The sequence below is a fragment of the Pteropus alecto genome, unplaced genomic scaffold, assembly GCF_000325575.1.
Source record: "Pteropus alecto unplaced genomic scaffold, ASM32557v1 scaffold233, whole genome shotgun sequence".
Classification (NCBI taxonomy): Eukaryota; Metazoa; Chordata; class Mammalia; order Chiroptera; family Pteropodidae; genus Pteropus; species Pteropus alecto.
In genome coordinates, this window is record NW_006434367.1 from 1,581,010 (window position 1) to 1,601,628 (window position 20,619).

The 20,619-nt window shown below is 34.7% G+C and overlaps 1 protein-coding gene and 1 pseudogene across 3 annotated transcripts in view; both read left to right on the forward strand.

Moving 5' to 3' along the window:
- The window catches only part of SPIRE1 (spire type actin nucleation factor 1), a 179,179-nt gene that overhangs the window by 70,498 nt on the left and 88,062 nt on the right, over positions 1-20,619 (forward strand). For all 3 annotated transcript variants that reach the window (XR_003045515.1, XM_015587251.2, XM_006909219.3), the window contains exon 3: positions 16,031-16,156. Coding sequence is in view for 2 of the 3 variants with exons in the window: in XM_015587251.2 (XP_015442737.1) it covers positions 16,031-16,156 (126 nt within the window). In the remaining variant the exon portion in view is untranslated. The remainder of the gene's footprint in view (positions 1-16,030; positions 16,157-20,619) is intronic.
- On the forward strand, positions 11,680-11,798 carry LOC112477626 (annotated as a pseudogene).

Below are 20,619 nucleotides of genomic sequence, written 5' to 3' on the forward strand. Positions count from 1 at the left end.
ATGTCCATACTACCCAAAGCTATCTACAGATTCAGTGCAATCCCTATCAAAATACCACTGGCATTTTTCAGAGAACTGCAACAAACAATCCAAGAATTTATATGGAACCATAAAAGATCTAGAATAGCTACGGCAATCTTGAGAAAGAAAAAGTTGGAGGTATCACGCTACCTGATATCTAAATATACTACAAGGCTCTAGTAATCAAAACAACATGGCACTGATACAAAAACACACAGATCAATGGAAGAGAATGGGAAGCCCAGCAATAAATCCACACCTATGTGGTCATTCAATCTGTGACAAAGGAAGCAAGAACATATGGTGGGATAAAGACAGTCTATTCAATAAATGATGTTTGGAATACTGGGCAGATACCTCCAGAAAAAAAAAACCAGATCACCTTCTTACACCATATACAAGAATAAACTCAAAATATATTAAAGACTAAACATAACACCTAAAACCGTGAAACCCCTAGAAGAAAATATAGGCAGTTAATTCTCTGACATGGCTCTTAGTAATATTTTTTTCTGATATATCTCCTCATGCAAGAGAAACAAAAAATAAATGGAACTACATCAAACTAAAAAGTTTTTGCACAGCAAAGGAAACCATCAACAAAACGAAAATACCACCTACTGAATGGAAGAAGACATTTACCTATGATACATCAGATAAGGGGTTAATATCCAAAACTGAGAAAGAACTCATAGAATTCAACCCCAAGAAAACAATTGAATTAAAAAAATTGGCAGAGGACCTGAATAGGCATTTCTCCAAGGAGGACATACAGATGGCCAATAGACATATGAAAAGATGCTCAAGGTCACTGATCTTCAGAGTAATGCAAACAATGAGGTATCACCTCACACCTGTCGGAATGGCTACAATGCAGATTGGTGGAGCCACTATGGAAAAGTTTGGAGTCCCCTCAAAAAATTAAAAATAGAACTACCCGATGACCTAGTAATTGCATTTCTGGGTATTTACCTGAGAAAACCAAAACACTAATTCAAACAGATATATGCATCCTATGTTCACTGTAGCACTATTTACAGTAGCCAAGATACGGAAGCAACCTGAGTGCCCATCAATACACAATTGTTTAAAGAAGTGGTACGTATATACAATGAAATACTACTTGGCCATACAAAAATGAAATTTTACCATTTTCAACAACATGGGTGGACCTAGAGGGTATTATGCTGAGTAAGATAAGTCAGAGAAAGACAAGTACCATCTGATTTCACTTATATGTGGAATCTAAAGAACAAAATAATCAAACAAACAGAATGAAAACAGCCTCGTAGATACAGAGAACAAACTGGTGATTCCCAGATGGGCAGAGATTAGGGGTTTGGGTGAAAAAAGTGAAGAGATTAAGAGGTAGAAATTGGTACTTACAAAATAGTCATGGGAATGTGAAATAAAGCATAGGAAATGTAGTCAATAATATTGTCATAACTATGTATAGTGCCAGATGGGTACCAGACTGATCAGGGGATCCTTATGTAAAATATATAAATGTCTAATTACTATGCTGTACACCCGAAACTAATATAAAATAATATTGAATGTCAACTCTAATTGAAAAATAAAAATTAAAGAAAAGAGAAAACAATGGTGATTCCACATTTGATAATAGTTCCCAGACTTTTAGTTAAAAGTGACATGAATAAGTAAAATACTATTGTTTTTTTGATTTGTTCAGAGCCTAATTGTAGCCTTTTAATAACCACTTTTAGTTATTATATGCCCCTTATTATTACATATTATATACCAACTTGAGTGGGTATTGACTTCTGCATTTTCTTTTTTATGAAGTAAATAACTCTGATCCTCCTCCTATTTATATGAAGATTCTGATTCTGAACTGTTACAACTGATTATTTTACTTTTCTTTTTTTTTTATCTAACCAGTGGTATTGGTTTATAATTAAACAAGTTCTATAACTTTAATTGAAGTTTTCTCTTTAAATTTTTTGTGTACTCAAAAGCCATAATTTCTACATTGCTAAATGCACAGAGATTAAAATTAAGGCATATCTGTTAAACTAGTCTTAATTAGTCTAAATTAGTCTTATCATTTAAAATTATATATGACGTTTGCTGGATTTTATAAACATTATTGCCTATATAATTGTTGTATTCCAACTTATAAAGCATTTCAGAGACAGGAGTAGAAAGGAACTATGAAGACAGTATTTTGCAGGTATTATGCAGCACACCCTGCTTTTTGCTCCTTAGATAATTTCTCATGAACTCTGGAATGGGACTATGCAGTTATAATTCTTATGAAATTCAGATATATTTTTTGCTTCATTTAATATTTAAAACTCATTTTAAATCAATGTTGTATACAGATAAAATACCCCCATATATGTACAAATGGAGATTTCATACATTTTATTCATTTTATATTTTCTAGATGTTAAATAATACTTTTAAATATATACATCTATATTCATATTTATATATATATGTGTATATACATACATACATATATATGCACTTAAAGGCCAAATGAAACTTTCTGTAGATCACAAATAACCTACTTGTTCCCTGTAGCCCAGTGGTACATAGAGATAAAAAGTGAAAAGCATACAGGTTTTTCATTATAAAACAAAAGTACTTATGCCTCTAAAACTAAGCTAATGTCTTTTTGGTAGTGGATGTCTGTGTAGGGTGAATAAGGAGTGGTGAATGAGGAAGAGAACACCCACTTAAACAGCTGTATCAATTAAATTAACCCTGTCACCAATAGGAAGATGGATGTCATAGCCAGATTGCACTCTTAGACTACAGCTTTGGAAGATGAGGCCTAGAGATTCATTGGAATCTTACATTTCTTATTCAATGACATTAAAATATGTTATCTTAAAAGACAAAAATTCTTGGAGATACAGTAATGTGAACTGATAGTTTTTATTTATTTTTTATTGGTCTACAGTGCCTGCCCTCTTACCTCTCTTATTGCTATCATAATATGAAAAATAAATACTTAAAAGTGTGTTTAAAAGCACAGGTTTTATAAAGTGGAGGAAAATGGTAACTTTATCAATTCCATTCTTAGGAATTTTATTGGCGAATATCATATCCTCACTTCTTATTTCTTGGTTTCCATACTAACTCAAACTGATCAATAAAAATTTCCACATTTATAACAATATATCCTGCAATTTCTTTTTAGTTAAATGAGAAGAAAAATAATTGAAACATTTGACAACCTGAGATTTTAATATATCATAAAACTGTTATTCATGGCAATAGAGTGACAATATGAGTTTGTGGTTTTATTAGTGGGTTGAAATCTTTTAAGTAATTAATTGAGTACTAGGTTCCAGTTAAGATAGCAAAGTAGGTAAATGCTGTGCTCACCAACTCTCACAATCACCTAAAATTTACAATTAAATTACAACTAAACGACAGAATACCCCTCACTTAGAATTGCTTGAAGTCTGGCTGAACTAAGGATATACAGAAGAAGCCACGTTGAGACTGGTAGGAGGGGCAGCCACACAGAATGGGCTGGTCCCATATTCACATGTGGTGGTTAAAAAATAGGAAGGATGTCTCAGGTGTGGAGCTTCCTCCTTGGGAGTAAGGGCACCCAGGTACACACCAGGCTCCCCAGCCTAGGGTCCAGTGCTAGTGAAAGAAGTCCCCACAACTTCTGGCTGTGAAAATTCATGGAGATTATGGCTGAGTGAGACAGAGAGTGGATGAAATCTCAGGTGTTCCTCTAAAGGGCCTGTGCAAGGACTTGCTTACAGATTCGGGACTCACTCATTCTGAGCTCCAGCAACTCAAAAGGCAACAGAGACGTAGAGGGAGGAACTGAATTGTCTGGCATCAGGGTGAGGACTGGAGGGGCAGATTTTCCCCAGACAGAAGTGACGGCAAAAGCCATTGATTATTCTTTTGTTGAGCCCTACCCACACTAAAACTGCACTTTCAGGCTGACACCATATCTGAGTCTCCATCAAGCTGGCTAACACTGGTTGCCCTGCCGTGATGATTACCTGAGACCCTGCTCCACCCAACTTGTGGGCTCACCCAAGCTACTTCTTGTTGCTTTTTCAAACAAATAGCCTGGCTTTAGTTAATATTGCAGACTTTCCTAAAAGCCCTCAAAGGTTCACAAATCCCAAACAAGCAGCATGTGGCTTTGGCATGTCCTGTACCTCTTGCTCAGCAACCCCAAGCTCAGCACTAGCTGAAGCTGGCCTCAGGTCGCAGCTTAGCGTTTCCCAGTCACCTTCAAGCCCAGCATAAATAGCATCTGTAGATTACTTTGTAGCTCATACCAAGTGGCCCCAGGCAGGGCACAGGCAGTGGCCGACTTTGGCCTGCAACAGAGCCCCTCCCAAGAGGCCCCAGTACCAACACACCTGGTGGCCAGCTTCAGACTATACAAGAGCACCATCCAACCACTTCCACAAACCACACACCCAAAGGGCAGACTCAGCAAGCACTAGAGTCATGCTAAAGCAAATCTTGCTCCATAGGATCAGTCCTTACACATTAAAAAATAGGAGGGATATCTCAGCTGTGGAGCTTCCTCCTTGGGAGTAAGGGCACCCAGGTACACACCAGGCTCCCCAGCCTAGGGTCCAGTGCTAGTGAAAGAAGTCCCCACAACTTCTGGTTAGTCCTCACAACCAGTAAGCCTGAGGATCAATCCCTCCCATTGATGTAAAAGCAGTAATCAAGGCTCAACTACAGCAGGAGGGCACAGACAACCCATACAAGAGATACACCTGGATTGCCTGGCTCAGGTGACCAAGGAGACTGCCACGGGGCCCCACAGGACACCTATTACATAAGGCCAGTCTACTAAGATTGGGAAACGTAACAGCACTACCTAATACATAGAAGTAAACACAGGGAGGCATCCGAAATGAAGGAGACAAAGAAATATGTCCCAAATGAAAGAATAGAACAAAGTTTTAGAAAAAGATCTAATCAAAATGAAGACAAACAATCTATCAGATGCAGAGTTCAAAACACTGGTTATAAGGATGCTCAATGATCGAAGTGAGAACTTCAACAAAGAGAGAGGAAATGTAAACATGAACATAGAAAACAAAAAAGAACCACTCAGAAATGAAGAATGCAATAACTGAAATGAAGAATATACTAGAAGGATTTAACAGAAAATCAGAGGACCGAATTAGCAATTTTGAAGAGAAGGTAGCAGAAAACATCCAATAACAGCAAAAAGAGAAACAAAAGAATAAAAAATGAGGAAAGTTTGAGGGACTTCTGTGACATCAAATGTAACAATATTCTCATCATAGGGGTGCCAGAAGAAGAAGAAAGCAAGGGATCGAGAACCTATTCAAAAAAATAATGATTGAAAATGTCCTTTGGCCAAGGAAATAGACATATAAGTCTAAGAAGTGCAGAAAGTCCTAAACAAGATGAACCCAAAGAGGCCCACACCAAGACATATATTAATTAAATTGCCAAAGGTTAAAAACAAAGTTAGAATCTTAAAAGCAGCAAGAGAAAAGCAGTTGGTTACCTACAAGGGAGCTCCCATAAGATGTCAGCTGATTTTTCAACAGAAATTTGCAGGTCAGGAAGGATTGCCACGAAAAATTCAAAGTGATGAAAAGCAAGGAACTACAACCAAGATTATTCTGCCCAGAAAAGCTATTATTTAGAATAGAAGGACAGATAAAAAGCTTCCCAGACCAAAACAAACAAACAAACAAACAAACAAAAAGCTAAAGGAGTTTATCACCACTAAACCGGTATTAAAAGAAATGTTAAAGGGACTTGTTTAAGAAGTTCAAAAATATGAAAAATGGCAATAACTACATATCTATCTAACAATTACTTTAAATGTAAATGGATTAAATGTTCCAATCAAAAGACAGAGTGGCTGAATGGGTAAGAAAACAAGACCCTCACATATGCTGCCTACAGGAGACTCAATTTAGATCAGAAGACACACACAGACTGAAAGTAAAAGAATGGAAAAAGATATATCAATAAAATGTAAATGAAAAAAAATCTGGCATAGCAATACTTATTCCAGACAAAACAGACTTTAAAAGAAAGGCTGTAACAAGAGACAAAGAAGAACACAGTAATCCCACTTTTGGATATTTATCCAAAGAAACTCAAAATACTACTTTGAAAGGACATGTGCAGCAGTACGTTCATTGCAGTATTATTATTACATTAGCCAGGATACGGAAGCAACTTAAGTGTCCATCAATAGATGAATGGATAATGAAGAGGTGGTACATATAAACAATGGAATATTCAGCCATAAAAAAGAATGAAATCTTGCCATCTGTATACTGTACTAACTGGAGTTAAGTCTGACAGAGAAAGATAAATGTCATATTGTTTCACTTATATGTGGAATCTAGAGAGCAAAACAAAAACAAACTCATAGAGACAGAGAGCATTTTAATGGTACCAGATTGGAGGGAAGGGCTGGGGAATGTGTGAAGGAGTTGTTTGAATTGAGAGGTACAAATTAGTAGTTACAAAACAGCATGGGGAATATAATCATTATTATTGCAATAAATATTGATGGTGTCAGATGGGTACTGGGTGTATCAGGGTGATCACTTTGCAGGTTATATAAATTTATAATCACTGTTTTGTATACCTGAAACTAATATAATATTGTATGTCAACTGTAATTAGAAAATAAAAATTAAAATAAATTGAGTCTTTGTTTACTTTGTTACAACAGAAGACAAGAATTAACCTGAAGATTAACTGCTTTCTCCTTGGAAGTGGAAATATGAAACTCATAAGTTTGAATAATATAAACAATGGAATATTTAGGGACTTGGAGTCTATTTGTTTTCAGTTCTTAGCAGGACCTCTTTAGTGTGTAACTTTTTCCGGAGTTGTCATTTATTTTTACTAACCTTTTAATTTGCTATGTTTTAATATGGTATGTTATAGTTGAAAAGTGCTTTCATGTTCATTGTTATCTGAGTCTTATGATTAACACTGTGAAGTAAATTGCATAGACATTTTTATATATACCCATTTTACAAATGAAAGTACTTAGGCTCAGAGAGGTGTATGACTTGTCCAGTTTCATAGGACCGAATAAGTGACAGAAAGAGTAGATGGTAGTTAAATTCAGAGGCTTATTGTCAGGTAAGACTTGGAGTGGAACCCTGGTTGCCATTTTTGTACCAGCTGTGTTATCTTGGGTAATTTAATGCTGTGATCCTTATTCTTATGTAAAGAGAATAATATTGGCCTCATTGAGTTCTTTATGCAGATTAAATTAGATGACATAATCAATATAAAGTATCTACTATAGTGCTTGTTATGAATAAAAATTTAATGGCATTTATTGGATGCCAGATATTTTTCTAGGTACTAGAAATATTGCAGTAAACAACATACAAATGATCCCTATTTTTATGGCTCTTAATTGTGATGGTAAAAAACAATATAAAGAAGTGAAAAATAAACACAATTTTTTTTTCTCATTCATTCCAAGGCACTTTCTACTCATATGGATCAGAATTAATTGCAGACATAAATTTGCCAGAGATAGTACATGTTCTTCCCTTAAATTAAGAATATAAAACCTAAAATATTTTCCTTTTGTTTAAGTATTTCTCGATAAACACATATAACTAAGTGGAGGTTTTCAAGAAGTATTAAAAGATCAATTTTGGCTGGGTGAAAAGGTGAAGAGATTAAGAAGTAAAAATTGGTAGTTATAAAATAGTCACCGAGATGTAAAGTACAACAGGGAGTATTGTCAATAATATTGTAATAACTATGTATGTTGTAGATGGGTACTAGACTTATCAGGGGAGTCACTTTGTAATTATTTAAATGTCTAACCACTGTGCTGTACACTTGAAACTAATATAAAATAATAAAAACAAAAATATAATTAAAAAATTATTTTCACATCTATAAATATATCTTGGAAAAGACTCATTCAGTTATCATTAGTTAAAAAGAAAAGAGATTGTAGACATGAAGTAAGCAGTGGTGATGATGGACTGTAAAGTATGCAGGAAAGGAACATTGATGAGACAAAGTTAAGGATGATGGAACAGGATATGAGATAGTGGACAGAAAGGAAGAGTAAAAGATGTGGTAAAGGATTCTAAAAAGTGTTTGTAAAATGACTGAAATTACTGTGAGAATAGTACACGAACAAAGTTCTTAATTTCAGCTGAATGTATAGGTTTCAGTTTATTAATGTATTTATTTACTCTTTCAAATATTCAGGAAGCATTTAGTGTGCCTTATTTGTGCCAAGTGCCTCGCCAAGCTCTTAGTTTGCTGAGAGGAACTTAATTAGACATAAGTAAACTGCAGTGAGGTAAATATAATGGATCAGGTATGTAGGATCAGGCTAGCCCATACACTACTTTGTGCAAATTAGAAATAGGCTTTCCTTCTTCAAGATATTTTACTTCCACCTTTAAGAAAATTGTTATATTAAATATAAATTTGAAATGTCTGTGATGTGGAGGATATCCTTCTAGATGTAGTACCCTCATGAACAATCTGAGTATGTGGAAGTGGTGGTCCAACATTTGGACATGGGATGCTTGGAGAGCACAGAGAGGCCCTAAAATAAGCTTGTAGATGCTGGTTCTCCTAAACAATCCAATCTCCCTAATAATCAGGGAAAGTAAATAAAGCAATACCATTTGTGACTCTTTTACAAGCAAGAATTTACTTTTGTTGAAATTTGAAATGTTAAAATTTTTAACTCAGTAATTGATAGCTGCATTATAAATTTACATAGTTCTTATATAAAATAATTTGACAGTATATTGAGAAGTCTAAAACTGTTCACTATAATAGAAAAAGACTAGAAATATCCCGGATGTCCCTTAACAGAGATATGCTACAGCCATTCAGTAGAGTACTATATAGCTATCAAAAGGATTGAGGAAAGATTTCTGGGATATATTGTTTACTTGAAAAAGCAAATGTAGAAAAGTATGTTTAGTGTGCCAGCATTTATCTAAGAAAAGGTATGGATAAGAATATTTATAAAAAAATATTTGCTTAGATTTTAAAAAAGAGGAAAGATTAACCAAACTTAAGGAAAAAAGTTAGCTATGGGTAGAGAAAACGAGCAGAGTACAAACTAGGACAGGTATTAAAGCTAAGCATTTCTGACTGTACTGGATTCTGTATATTTGGCATAGGAACCATATAAATATTTTACATGATTATAAAACAAAATTCGGTATAGAAATGTAATCCCCAAATCCAAAGCAAGTTGAACATAACTTATTACGTTGGAGACATAATCACATAGAAAGATAGACTAAGCACGTAGTAGCCATGAGCACAGCCTCCACCAGATTATGCTATCTAAATACTACTCGCCACCGAAAGAATTCTAATTCCTTAGAGAAATGGCTAATTCTAGATCTGGGAAGGAAATGTGTAAAATAGCCTGGAACATCTTATCATACCAGAAAGCAAAGAGACTATCTAGGATTATTAAATTGTATAAAAAGGACTGAGAAATCAACTAGAAGAGGCTTCCATTGGTCAAAGATGAACGAATTTGATCAATAAGAATAATAGCTATGATAGATTAAAACATTAAATATTCTGAAATTTATGAACATATAAATGATAATAAAACCCTCATTGGTCACCTTTAGAGGTTGTTATGGAACCAACTTATAATTTTGAAAATTGGCAAATTAACAGGGAGAATATTCATTTTGCCTTTTCCATATGAATAACATCTCATGGTAAGCAAATAGTTTTTGAGAAATTTATTTGTATAAAAGTATTTCAGCTAATAAATGAAAAGGGAATGATAGGGATCACAAATGGTAATATTCTAATTCTAAAGAAATACTAGTGGTCATCATGTGGCATCACAAGAGACCAACAGACTTTATGTGCCTCCTGACGGAAGTATACAACACCACTTACAAAGTATTCTTGCCATAAAAAATAAAATATCAAACTTCAATCTGATCAAACTTCTGTGTCTAACTAATCTAACTACCAATTTACAGGAAATCCAGGAGACATAGAAACATTTTAAATAATACCATAGGGATTCAGTCAGCAAAATTCAGATTGTGGGAAACTCTGTAGGACGAATCATGATTTCTTCGACAAATAAATTGCAAATTAAAAAGAAAGAGGTAGGGAAAACTTCGATGAAAGAGACTTGATACATATTGCAATATGTGGACCTGATGTAGATGCTGATTTAAAGAAATAAATTGTAAAACTGTGGGTACCTTTAAGATAATCAGGAAAATTTGACTTCTTACTCTATATTTGATATTAGGAATTATTCAGATTTTTAGATAGAATAATAGTATTATGGCTATATATTTTTTAAACTCATCTTTTAGAGATAACAGCATCTCTTAGAGATGCGGAAATATTTACATATGAAACTCAGATATCTGGGATTTCCTATAAAATAATCCTGGAAGGTGGGGCTTGAGTGGGTGAGGATATAGATAAAACAAGGTTTGCCATGAATTGATAATCATTAAGTTAGGTAATAGGTGCATGGTGATTCATTCGTTATACTATTCACCTAGTCTTGTATATGTTTGAAATTTTTTCATATAAAAAATTAAAATATGAAAGTATCTAAAGTAATCCTTGTCATAGTAATACTACTATAGAATTTTCAAAGATATACAAATTTTAAATTAAGATATAATTGAAATATATTAGTGACAACATAATGATTTGATATATATAATTGTGGAATGATCACGAGAGGTTTAGTTGACATTTATCAACACACATAGTTACAATGTTCTTTTCTTGTGATGGAACTTTTAAGATCTGCTCTCCTAACAACTTTCAAATACACAACACAGTATTATTAACTGTAGTTACCAGGGTGTTCATTACATCCCCAAGACTTATTTTATAACCAGAATTTTGTACCTTTTAACCACTTTTACCCATTTTGTCCACTCGCAACCCTGCCTCTGGCAACCACTCAATCTATTCTATACAAAGATAATTTTTAAGAGAAGAAAATAGTACACATACACATAAAGATGTGTATTTCATGATTGTTTATACTATTCTGAAATAAAATTAATGACTCATAAATGAAATATCAAATAGATGGACTACTATATAGTTTTTTAAATCATAATTATGTGGATTATGTAGTAATGTGGGAAAATTTTATTTAATAAATGGAAAAAAGACTACAAACTTCTGCATATTCTGGTATATGGATAAAGAAGACACTTTGATGATTTAAAATAGTGTATTAATGATGTGATTCAGGATGAATGATTTAGCTTCAGAAATTCCATTCTTACTGTTTAGCAATTGTATAATAAAAGATTGTAAAATTTTAGTATAGCTATATTAAGTATGTTATTGCCTATAAATGGTTTTATAAGTTATGTTTTCAGAGTTAACTCATACTTTCAAACAAAATCTGGCATGTTTCTGCAAATATAAGGATGTAGTTTACAAATAATAAGTCCTGCTTATAAAAAGCTAGTAGGTTTTTAGTTTGCCATGTAATGTCAGAATATGCATGCTATTTTGAAAACTCCTTGTTAAAAATTAAGAAAAGAATAATACTATAGAATGTAATTAAAAATAGGAACAAGCTTTATGTATTTAAATTTACTATATCATCCTAGATTAGTCCAGTGCAGAGTTCGTCTTCATTTTCAAAATGCGCATACTGTCTATGGCCATGCTACCCCGAACAAGCCCGATCCCGTCTGATCTTGGAAGCTAAGCAGGGTTAGGCCTGGTTAGTACTTGGATGGGAGACCACCTAGGAAGTCCAGGGGCTGTAGGTGTCAAAAATTAACAAATAAGGGATTGTAAGCTGACAAGATCCTTGCAATCTATGAGGTCAACCAAGGGTTGCCTTGCCTAAAACAAACAAACAAACAAAACACATATATTACAAACAGCTGAAACAGAATGAGTCTGTTAATAATTTTCATTTATGTATAAATTTGGCATATGTTTAATGGAGCATATTCAGGGAAAACCAAAATGTTTTTTTGAGCTTGTCTGTGATTGAATTAAGATCTTTGGTAACATAGGTTAGTTGGGTGAACATCCTTTATCTGTCAAATTAAGGTGATTCCAAAGAAAAACTGTAGTTTTCTGTAGTTCACAAAGTTGTGTTCTCTAAGTTTTGAAATTGCTAGGAATATGCTAATTTTCTCATTGCCTTAGGCAAAAATTTAGTAATTTATCCTGACTAACTATATGATGCTAAATTTAGTGAAGATGATCTTCGTGCAGTTTTAATTTTTTTTTAGTTATTTCTTATGATTAATACATGATTATACTCAACGGGCAAAACATTTTAATATAGTTTAAAGTAATATTGTACCAAGGTTTTCGCAAATAAAATTGTAAGCTATGTTTGTGAACTGAATATTTTTTATATTTGAATTTCAGCAGCTGAGAATAAATTATGAAGAAATATTGGAATCTGATATTATCAACAAAGGATTATGGTGTGACAAATTCTAATTATTCTAAGCACAGAGACACAACAAGAATAGAAAGTACAGAATAGAGGGTAAGATACAAAGGCAGACCTTAAACTTCTAAAAGGAGACCAAAGAGACAAGGTGAAAGAAATATTTGAAGACATACCAACTTAAGAATTTTTCAAAACTATGGAAAACACTATGCCATAGATTCAGGAAGCCACATAAACCAAAGAGCAAGATAAATGAAGAATCATGTAGTTTCATTAGAGTCAAACTGCTAAAAACCACTAACAGAAAATCAGAAATCATCCAGAGATAAAATTAGACTGCACCTGACTTCTCAACAGAAAGTAGAAGTCAGAAGACGGAAAGAAGTATCTGAAAAGTTCTAGAATAGAACTTATAATTCTTTACGTAGTAAAATATCTTTCAAGATTAAAGGTAAGGTAGATCTTTTTCTGAAAAACAAAAACAAGAGTGGCTTAGAGTGGGAGCTGGGGAGTCATCAGCCTATCGGTGGCATTTAAAGTTATAAAAGTAGACAAGATCAGCCAAAGTAAGTAGAGGGAAACCCAAAGATTCAAGATCGAACCCCCAACATTATGGTTCAACTTTACAATTTATTCATAGAACAAGGAAAGGTAGATTAAGTAAGAGATTACATAGCCTAGTCCATTCCTTTTAGAAATAAACTAAAACTATAAAAGGTGATTTTGTTGCATACTTACTGTATACCATGCTCTATGCTTAAATACTTTAAGAACATTATTTTCTTTAATACAGAAGTAATATACATTAATTCTAGAGTACGATGCATAAGAACTTGGGATCTAGAATTAGACTGTAAGGGTTCAGTTCCAGTTTTACTGGCTAATTCTGTGACCTTGGGTAAATTAGCTGTTCTAAATCTTAATTTCCTAAACTCTAAATTGGATTGTTGTAAGGATTAAATGTGATGATCCATATAAACACAGAGAACAAAAATATTAAGTGATACATTGATACTGAAATAGCCACTACAATTATTTCTCCTCTGTGGGTTTATTTCTCTTATGTCTCAATGGAGATTTTGTAGAATTTTGTTCTTTGTTAAATTTTTGAAGCATTAAATTGTGATAAAATATGAATAACAAAATTTCCCATTTTAATAATTTTAATGTGTACAATTCAGTGGCATTAAGTACACTCACAACATTATCTACCAACATACTGTCTCATTCCAGAGCTTTTTTCATTACCCCATACCCATCACTTCCTATCCCTCCTCCTTCAGCCCCTGGCAACTACTAATCAGCTTCCTGTCTCTTGGGATTTATATATTCTGGGTATTTCATATAAATGGAACCATACAATATGTGACCTTTTGTGTCTTTTTTTTTTTTTTAATTAAGCATACTATTTTTAAGGTTCATCCATGTTGTATCATGTGTCAGTACTTTATTCTTCTTTATGGCTGAATAAGATTCCATTGCATGGATAATACTACATTTTGTTTTTTCATCGGTTTAGAACATTTGAGATGTTCCTGGCTTTAGGCTACTATGAATACTGCTGGTATGAACATTCATGCACACGTTTTTGCTTGAATACCTACTTTAATTTGGGGGCGTATATACCTAGGAGTGGAATTGCTGTAATTCTGTGGTAATTCTGTTTCTAACTTTTTGAGGAACCACCAAACTTTTTCCCAGTGGCTGTACTATTTTGCATTCCCATCAGCAGTACACAAAGGTTCCAGTTTTTCCACCTTCTCGCCATCACTTATTTTTCCATTTTTTGTTTGTTTTTATGACCATCTTAGTGAGGTATGACTGGTATCTCATTGTGGTTTTTCACTAATTGTATTAGTGTCATGTTTACTGAATATAACAAAGAATTAAGGGAGAACTTAGAGCTTTATAATGCAAATGATGGACCTTATAACTATAGTACGTGGATAGAAAATTATTTTTTTATGGAAAGAAAATTATTCCCATGCACCAGGCTCTTGATAGGATGTCTTTCCAATCTAATAAATTGGGTGGTGTTTGATTTTTCTAAATTGTTGGGCATGATGTTAAATTACATGTTGTAACCACAAGTGCTTTTTGGAGGTTATGGGCTATATATAATAAAGGACATTAGGATTGGAGGTATCACCAGTGGGGTCATGTTGCTCTCTGTTCTCTTTCTTCCTCTTTTCATCTACAGTTGAGGCATTTTCCCAGTGTTCATCATGCCTTACTGACATTCTTTTTATTACATTTTGCAATTCAGCATACACTAGAATGAACCTGGCCTTTAGAATCCAATAGGACCATGTTGAATTCCCCTTCTACCTCATATCAACTTTATGACTATGGACAAGTCAGTTGACTGCTCTTAGCTTTAGTGGCCTTTACTATAAAATGGGGGATAATTCAAAGTTACATTGAAGAATAAATGATACTGTGCTCTGTATATGACATGTGAAATATAGTGCCTGGCATGATAAGTATTCAATAAATGGTAGCTATCAAAATAGCTGAGTTATGATCAATACTCAGTAAACAGTAGTTCCCTTTTTGCTCCCAACCAAAATTTTTACATATGTCCTATTACTTTCAAATAGAAGCTAACTAATTCTAGTAAGCTCATCTGTGCTGCGGGGTGTTAATTAGTAGACCACTTTTACCATGTAATTGTGTGAACTTTACTGATGGTCTTCTGATGCCTTAAGTTTTGGCTCATGAGAATTGCGGAATTGCCTTGCCATCCGATATGAAAATATCAGGTGTGTCTGGGTTTTTTTGTTGTTGTTGTTGGTTGGTTGTTTTTGCATACCGGATGTTGAAGAGTACCCTTGGAAACAAACATGTGAGAGGTGAGAGAAACAGAATTGGGCAGATGAATGAGTTGAGATGCAGTTACAACTGGCCTCAGCTAATTCTGTGGAAACTTCAGAGCTAGAATAGCTTTCTAGATGGCCCATCTTTGTACAAGGTGGCAGGACTTTGTACTCTTGCATTGGACCCGTAATGAGATGCAAGCTGCTCGAATAGGGGACCTTGGACAAGGTGGCTCTCTTCAGCTAATGACACTTCTAGAGAAGGATTTAGCTGGACTCTGTCAATTGCCAATACCCCCAGTAGCTGAAGGAATTCATTCCCAAAGTAGAATCTGGTCAGCACACTGTGGTATCCATTACAGTAGTTTAAAATGGCATCTCATTATTACTGTAATTTGTATTATTTGATATGTCTTTTAACCATATGCATTTCTCCTTTTTGAATTACCTGCATATTTCTTCCTTTTTTCTATATAGATAATATATCATTGAATTGTTATTTTCTTGTCATGTATGTTACAAATATCTTTGGCTTTTATGCAGCTCCTTCTTTATATCATGAGAAGTATGTATTATGATCAGCTGGACTTCAGGTGGTTCTCCACATTGATTATTTTATAATTTGGTTGTAATTTTAATGCGATCCTGAGACAAAGTGAACCCCGCTTTTACCTAGTCTGCTATCTTGACCAAGGTGTGTCTGTTTTAAAGGTACAAAAAAACCCCACAAATAATAAACAAAACACCATTATTTTATTTTCTTCTTCTGTAGTTATGTGCTGCCCATCTCCCAACTGAATCAGAGGCACCAAATCATTATCAGGCAGTATGTCGTGCACTTTTTGCAGAAACAATGGAGCTGCACACCTTTCTGACTAAAATTAAGAGTGCAAAGGAGGTAAGTACTACTGATTTCATATTTATTGGCGTTGTGAAAGATAACATGAATTTTCAAGATTGTCCATCATATTATTTGAAATATTTATTACTGTCCTTCTGATGAGTTCCGAAATTCATTCAAGAAAGATGCAACTTAGGCAAAATATATTTTTAAAAATATGTGTGTAAATATTATAAAATAAAAACTTTCTTCCAGCTTTATTGAAATATAATAGACAATTAGTTGCTTGTATTTACATTGTACAATTCAATGTTTTTCAATTATAGTTGACATACAATAATATATTAGTTTCAGTTGTACAGCATAGTGATTAAAGATCTATATAACTCACAAAATGATTACCCCACTAAATCTAGTACCCCTCTTCTTCATTACATATTTATTATAACATTATTAACTATTTTTCTTATGCTATGCTTTATATCTCCATGTCTATTCTGCAACTATCCATTTGTACTTCTTAATCCCTTTGCCCTTTTTTGCAGTCCCCCTAAACTCCCTCCTATCTAGTAGCCCTCACAATATTCTCTGTATCTATGGGTTTATTTCCATTTTTGATATTGTTGACTCTGTTCTTTAGATTCCACATGTACATGAAATCATGCGATATTTGTCTTTCTCTCTCCAACCCATTTCATTCAGCACAATATCTTCTAGGTCCATCAAAGCAATATCTTTCTCTGTGTGCATCTTTTAATCTGAAGTGAGTCTCTTATAGGCAGCATATGTAGGGGTCTTGTTTTCTTATGCATTCAGCTACTCTATCTTTTGGTTGGAGCACTTAATTCTTTTCATTTGAGGTACTTGTTGATAGGAATGTAATTATTACCATTCTTGATTCCTGTTTTTGATACATGTTTTTTCTTCTTAAAGAAGTCCCTCCAACATTTCATGTAGTAGTAGCTTGGTGTTGATAAATTCCTTTAGCTTATTTTTGTCTGGAAAGTTCTTTATCTGTCCTTCAACTATAAATGATAGCTTTGCTGGATAAAGTATTCTTGGTTGTAGATCCTAGGTTTTTATCATGTGGAATATTTTGTGCCAAGCCCTCTGTCTTGCATATTTTCTTTTGAGAAATCAGCTGCCAGTCTTATGGGTGCTCCTTGTAGGTAACTAACTGCTTTTCTCTTGCTGCTTTTAGGAGTCTTCCTTTGTATTTAACCTTGGTATTTTAATTATGATGTGTCTTGGTGTGGGTCTCTTTGGATTCCTCTTTCTAGGGACTCTCTGAGCTTCCTGGGGTTGTATGTCTATTTCTTTCACCAGGTGAGGGAAGTTTTTTATCATTATTTCTTAAACTAGCTCTTCAATGTCTTGTTTTCCTTCAGGTACCCCTGTAACATGGATATTTTTACATTTAATTGTGTCTCATAGGCTCCTTAAATTACTTTTATAGTCTCAGCTTCTTTTTTCTTGCTGTTCTGATTGAATGTCCTTGGCTTCCTCACCCTTTATATCGGTGGTCCAATCCTCTTCTTTATCCACTCTGTTGATTCTCTCTGATATACTCTTCATCTCAGATAATGTGTTCTTCATTTCTGACTGGTTCCCTTTTATAATTTCCATTTCCATTTTTACATTTTTTATTTCTTTGTTAAAGTTCTGAGTTTATCTACTGTTCCCCTAAGTTCATTGAGCATCTTTATAACCAACGTTTTGAACTCTGCATCTGTGAGATTGTTTGGCCCCATTATTTCTGGATCTCTGTTCTTTTCTCTCATATGGTTTCTGCTTCTTTGTCTTCCCATTTTGGCTGCCCCTCTTTGTCTGTTTCTACGTACTAAGCAAAACTCCTAAGTCTCCCAGTCTTATTAGCATGGCTTTGTGTAGTAGGTGTCCAGTGGCACAGTCCTAAAGAGGGTTCAGCTGCAGGCCAAGTTTAGCCCCAGCCTGTGCCCGTCTGGGGCCACCTGTTAAGATTCAGCCAGAAACCCACAGATACTATGTTTATAGTTGGCTCAAGAAACCATGCCAGAAACCGAGGCCAGCTGCCTCCAGTGTGGGTCTAGGCCCTGCTCAGCAAGGAACACCTGACTCACTGAGGATATACCTGAATGTGGCTTGAGTGGGGCCGAGTTGGGGGAGGCGGGGTTTCAGGGATTCCTCTATGTGGAGCGATCTCTGTTATCCAGTTTGTTGACATCTCAGCTATGGCGGTACTGCCTCCACACACTGGGAGCAGGGAGGTCTCAACAGGGAACAATGGATACTGCCAGCACTTCTGCCTGGGAGAGATCTTCTCCTCTGGTCCTCACTCCAACAACTCAGTGTCCCCGTAAGTCCCTGGTGCCCCTTATGGAGCCGACCCTGCATTGATGGTCAAAGCGAGCAGGTCCGTCACCATGGAAATCCACTCATGGACACGGCCCCTTTAAGAGGTATCTGCCACTGCTGGCTGCTGCTGTAGCCTCTGTTCCACTCAGCCGCTCTGGACCTGGCAGCCTCGTGTCTTCGCCCCCTCCTACCTTCTACCATTGCAGGTTGATTAATTATTTTTCTCCCTAGTTGTAGTGCTTTTGTTCATCTAGATCCCAGGCGATTTTCCTGCTGTTTGCTCCATGTTTTTGCCACAACTTTGATTTGGTTGCAAGAGGGATGAACAAAGCCTCTATCATCTATGCCATTTTTCCCAGAAGCCAAAACAAAGATTTTCATAAAGCATCCTTAGAAATGGTAAATAAAACTGAATTGGCTTAATCAGTTTCCCATATATCCGATTTTCACCCTTTTTCTGACACTTCTCTTTTAAAACATGTTAGTACCTCTTTCAGGAAGGGGTAGGGACTCAGAAAAGGATGATACACATTTGATGAGTTAGCCATTTTATAGTGGATACAATTAAATATTGAATGGAGAAAATGTGAATTAATATTTGGATTATCCAAAATCTTATTTTAGCTATTTTAATGATTATTTATTAGTGTCTATGAGTTAAAATGTTGTATGTAGAATACAAAGAGAATCATTCTAATTTATTTTCTAGTGAGTTGCCATATTTTATATCATACAGAAGATATAGGATCTGTATAGTGAAGATTCATGAGATCTGTGTAAAGCAACACAGCATCTGGCACACAGTAAATGCTTAGTACATGAAAGATAGTGGGCATCATTTCTAAAGTGCAAAGTTTATCTGAAACACTAGTTTAGAACTTGAGATGACACATAGTTTGTGGAGGTACTCATGTAAGATGTGTGAGGGAGGAAGGAAAATACTAACCTATGTTAGTCAAATAAAGCTAACTAGCTCTGGACTCATAGATACAGAGAACAAACTGATGATTGCCAGATGAGAGTGGGGTTGGGAGGCTGGGTGAGAAAGGTAAAGGTATTATAAATTAGTTATGGGGATATAAAGTACAGCATAAGGAATATAGTCAATAATGTAATGACTATATATAGTGCCAGGTGGGTACTAGACTAATTGGGGGGATCACTTTGTAAATTATATAAGTGTCTAACCACTGTGCTGTTTACCTGAAACTAATATAAAATAATACTGAATATCAACTGTAAAAAAAAAAGATGAATTAGCTATGGTAAATAAGTTAAGTTGTCGTAAATAGTTAAGTATGTCAGTCAGATCACGCTTAATCACCTTAAATGAGTGTGTTTTCTATGTATGAAATAGAGCTCTAAGCATTCCTCTTCATTTCTAGTCAGGATACTGCTTATAGTCTACCTTTTTATTATAGACTAGTGAAAAGCTGTTTTTTTTTTCAGGATTTTGTAGAATTGGACCCAAGAGGAAAATCTTCAAACAGAGTGTAAAGGATGAACTATGTTATTTAAAGAATAATAATAAATACATGGACTAGCTTTTCCTCCTGGGCAGAACCAGAGGATGCAGGGTCCAGTTAAAAGTTTCAGAGTAAACATCTGAAAGCACATTCTTAAATAAGATTTAGTGAATAATAGAGAAGATTACTTTTTAAGGTTATAATTATCTTCCCCAGCTTATTAAGACTGAAATTGCTTTATTTCAAGCATTATTTTTTAAATTTATTTAAATGTTTCAAGTATACAGTACATTGGTTAGACATCCATATAGTTCATAAAACGATCTCCCCAATTGCTCCTTCCCTCCCCTGGCCCTCCACCTAGCCATCATATTAATGCTCTTTTGTGCTCCCCATCCCTGTGACCAACTATCAACTACCAATTTGTGCTTCTGTAAGCCTTTACCCTATTTCCTCAGTCCCCCAACCCCCCATACCCTCTATCCGACATCAAATTGTCCACTGTATTTGCGAGTCTGGTTTTGAATAGTTTGTTCTTTTTGTTCCTTTGATTCCTCATATAATGAAATCATACAGTATTTCTCTTTCTCTGTCTCACTTATTTCACTCTGCATAATAACGTTTAGGTCCATCCATGTCATTGCAAATGGTAGGATTTCACTTTTTTAATGGCTGAGTAATATTCCATTGTAAATATGAACCATAATTTCTTTATCCAGT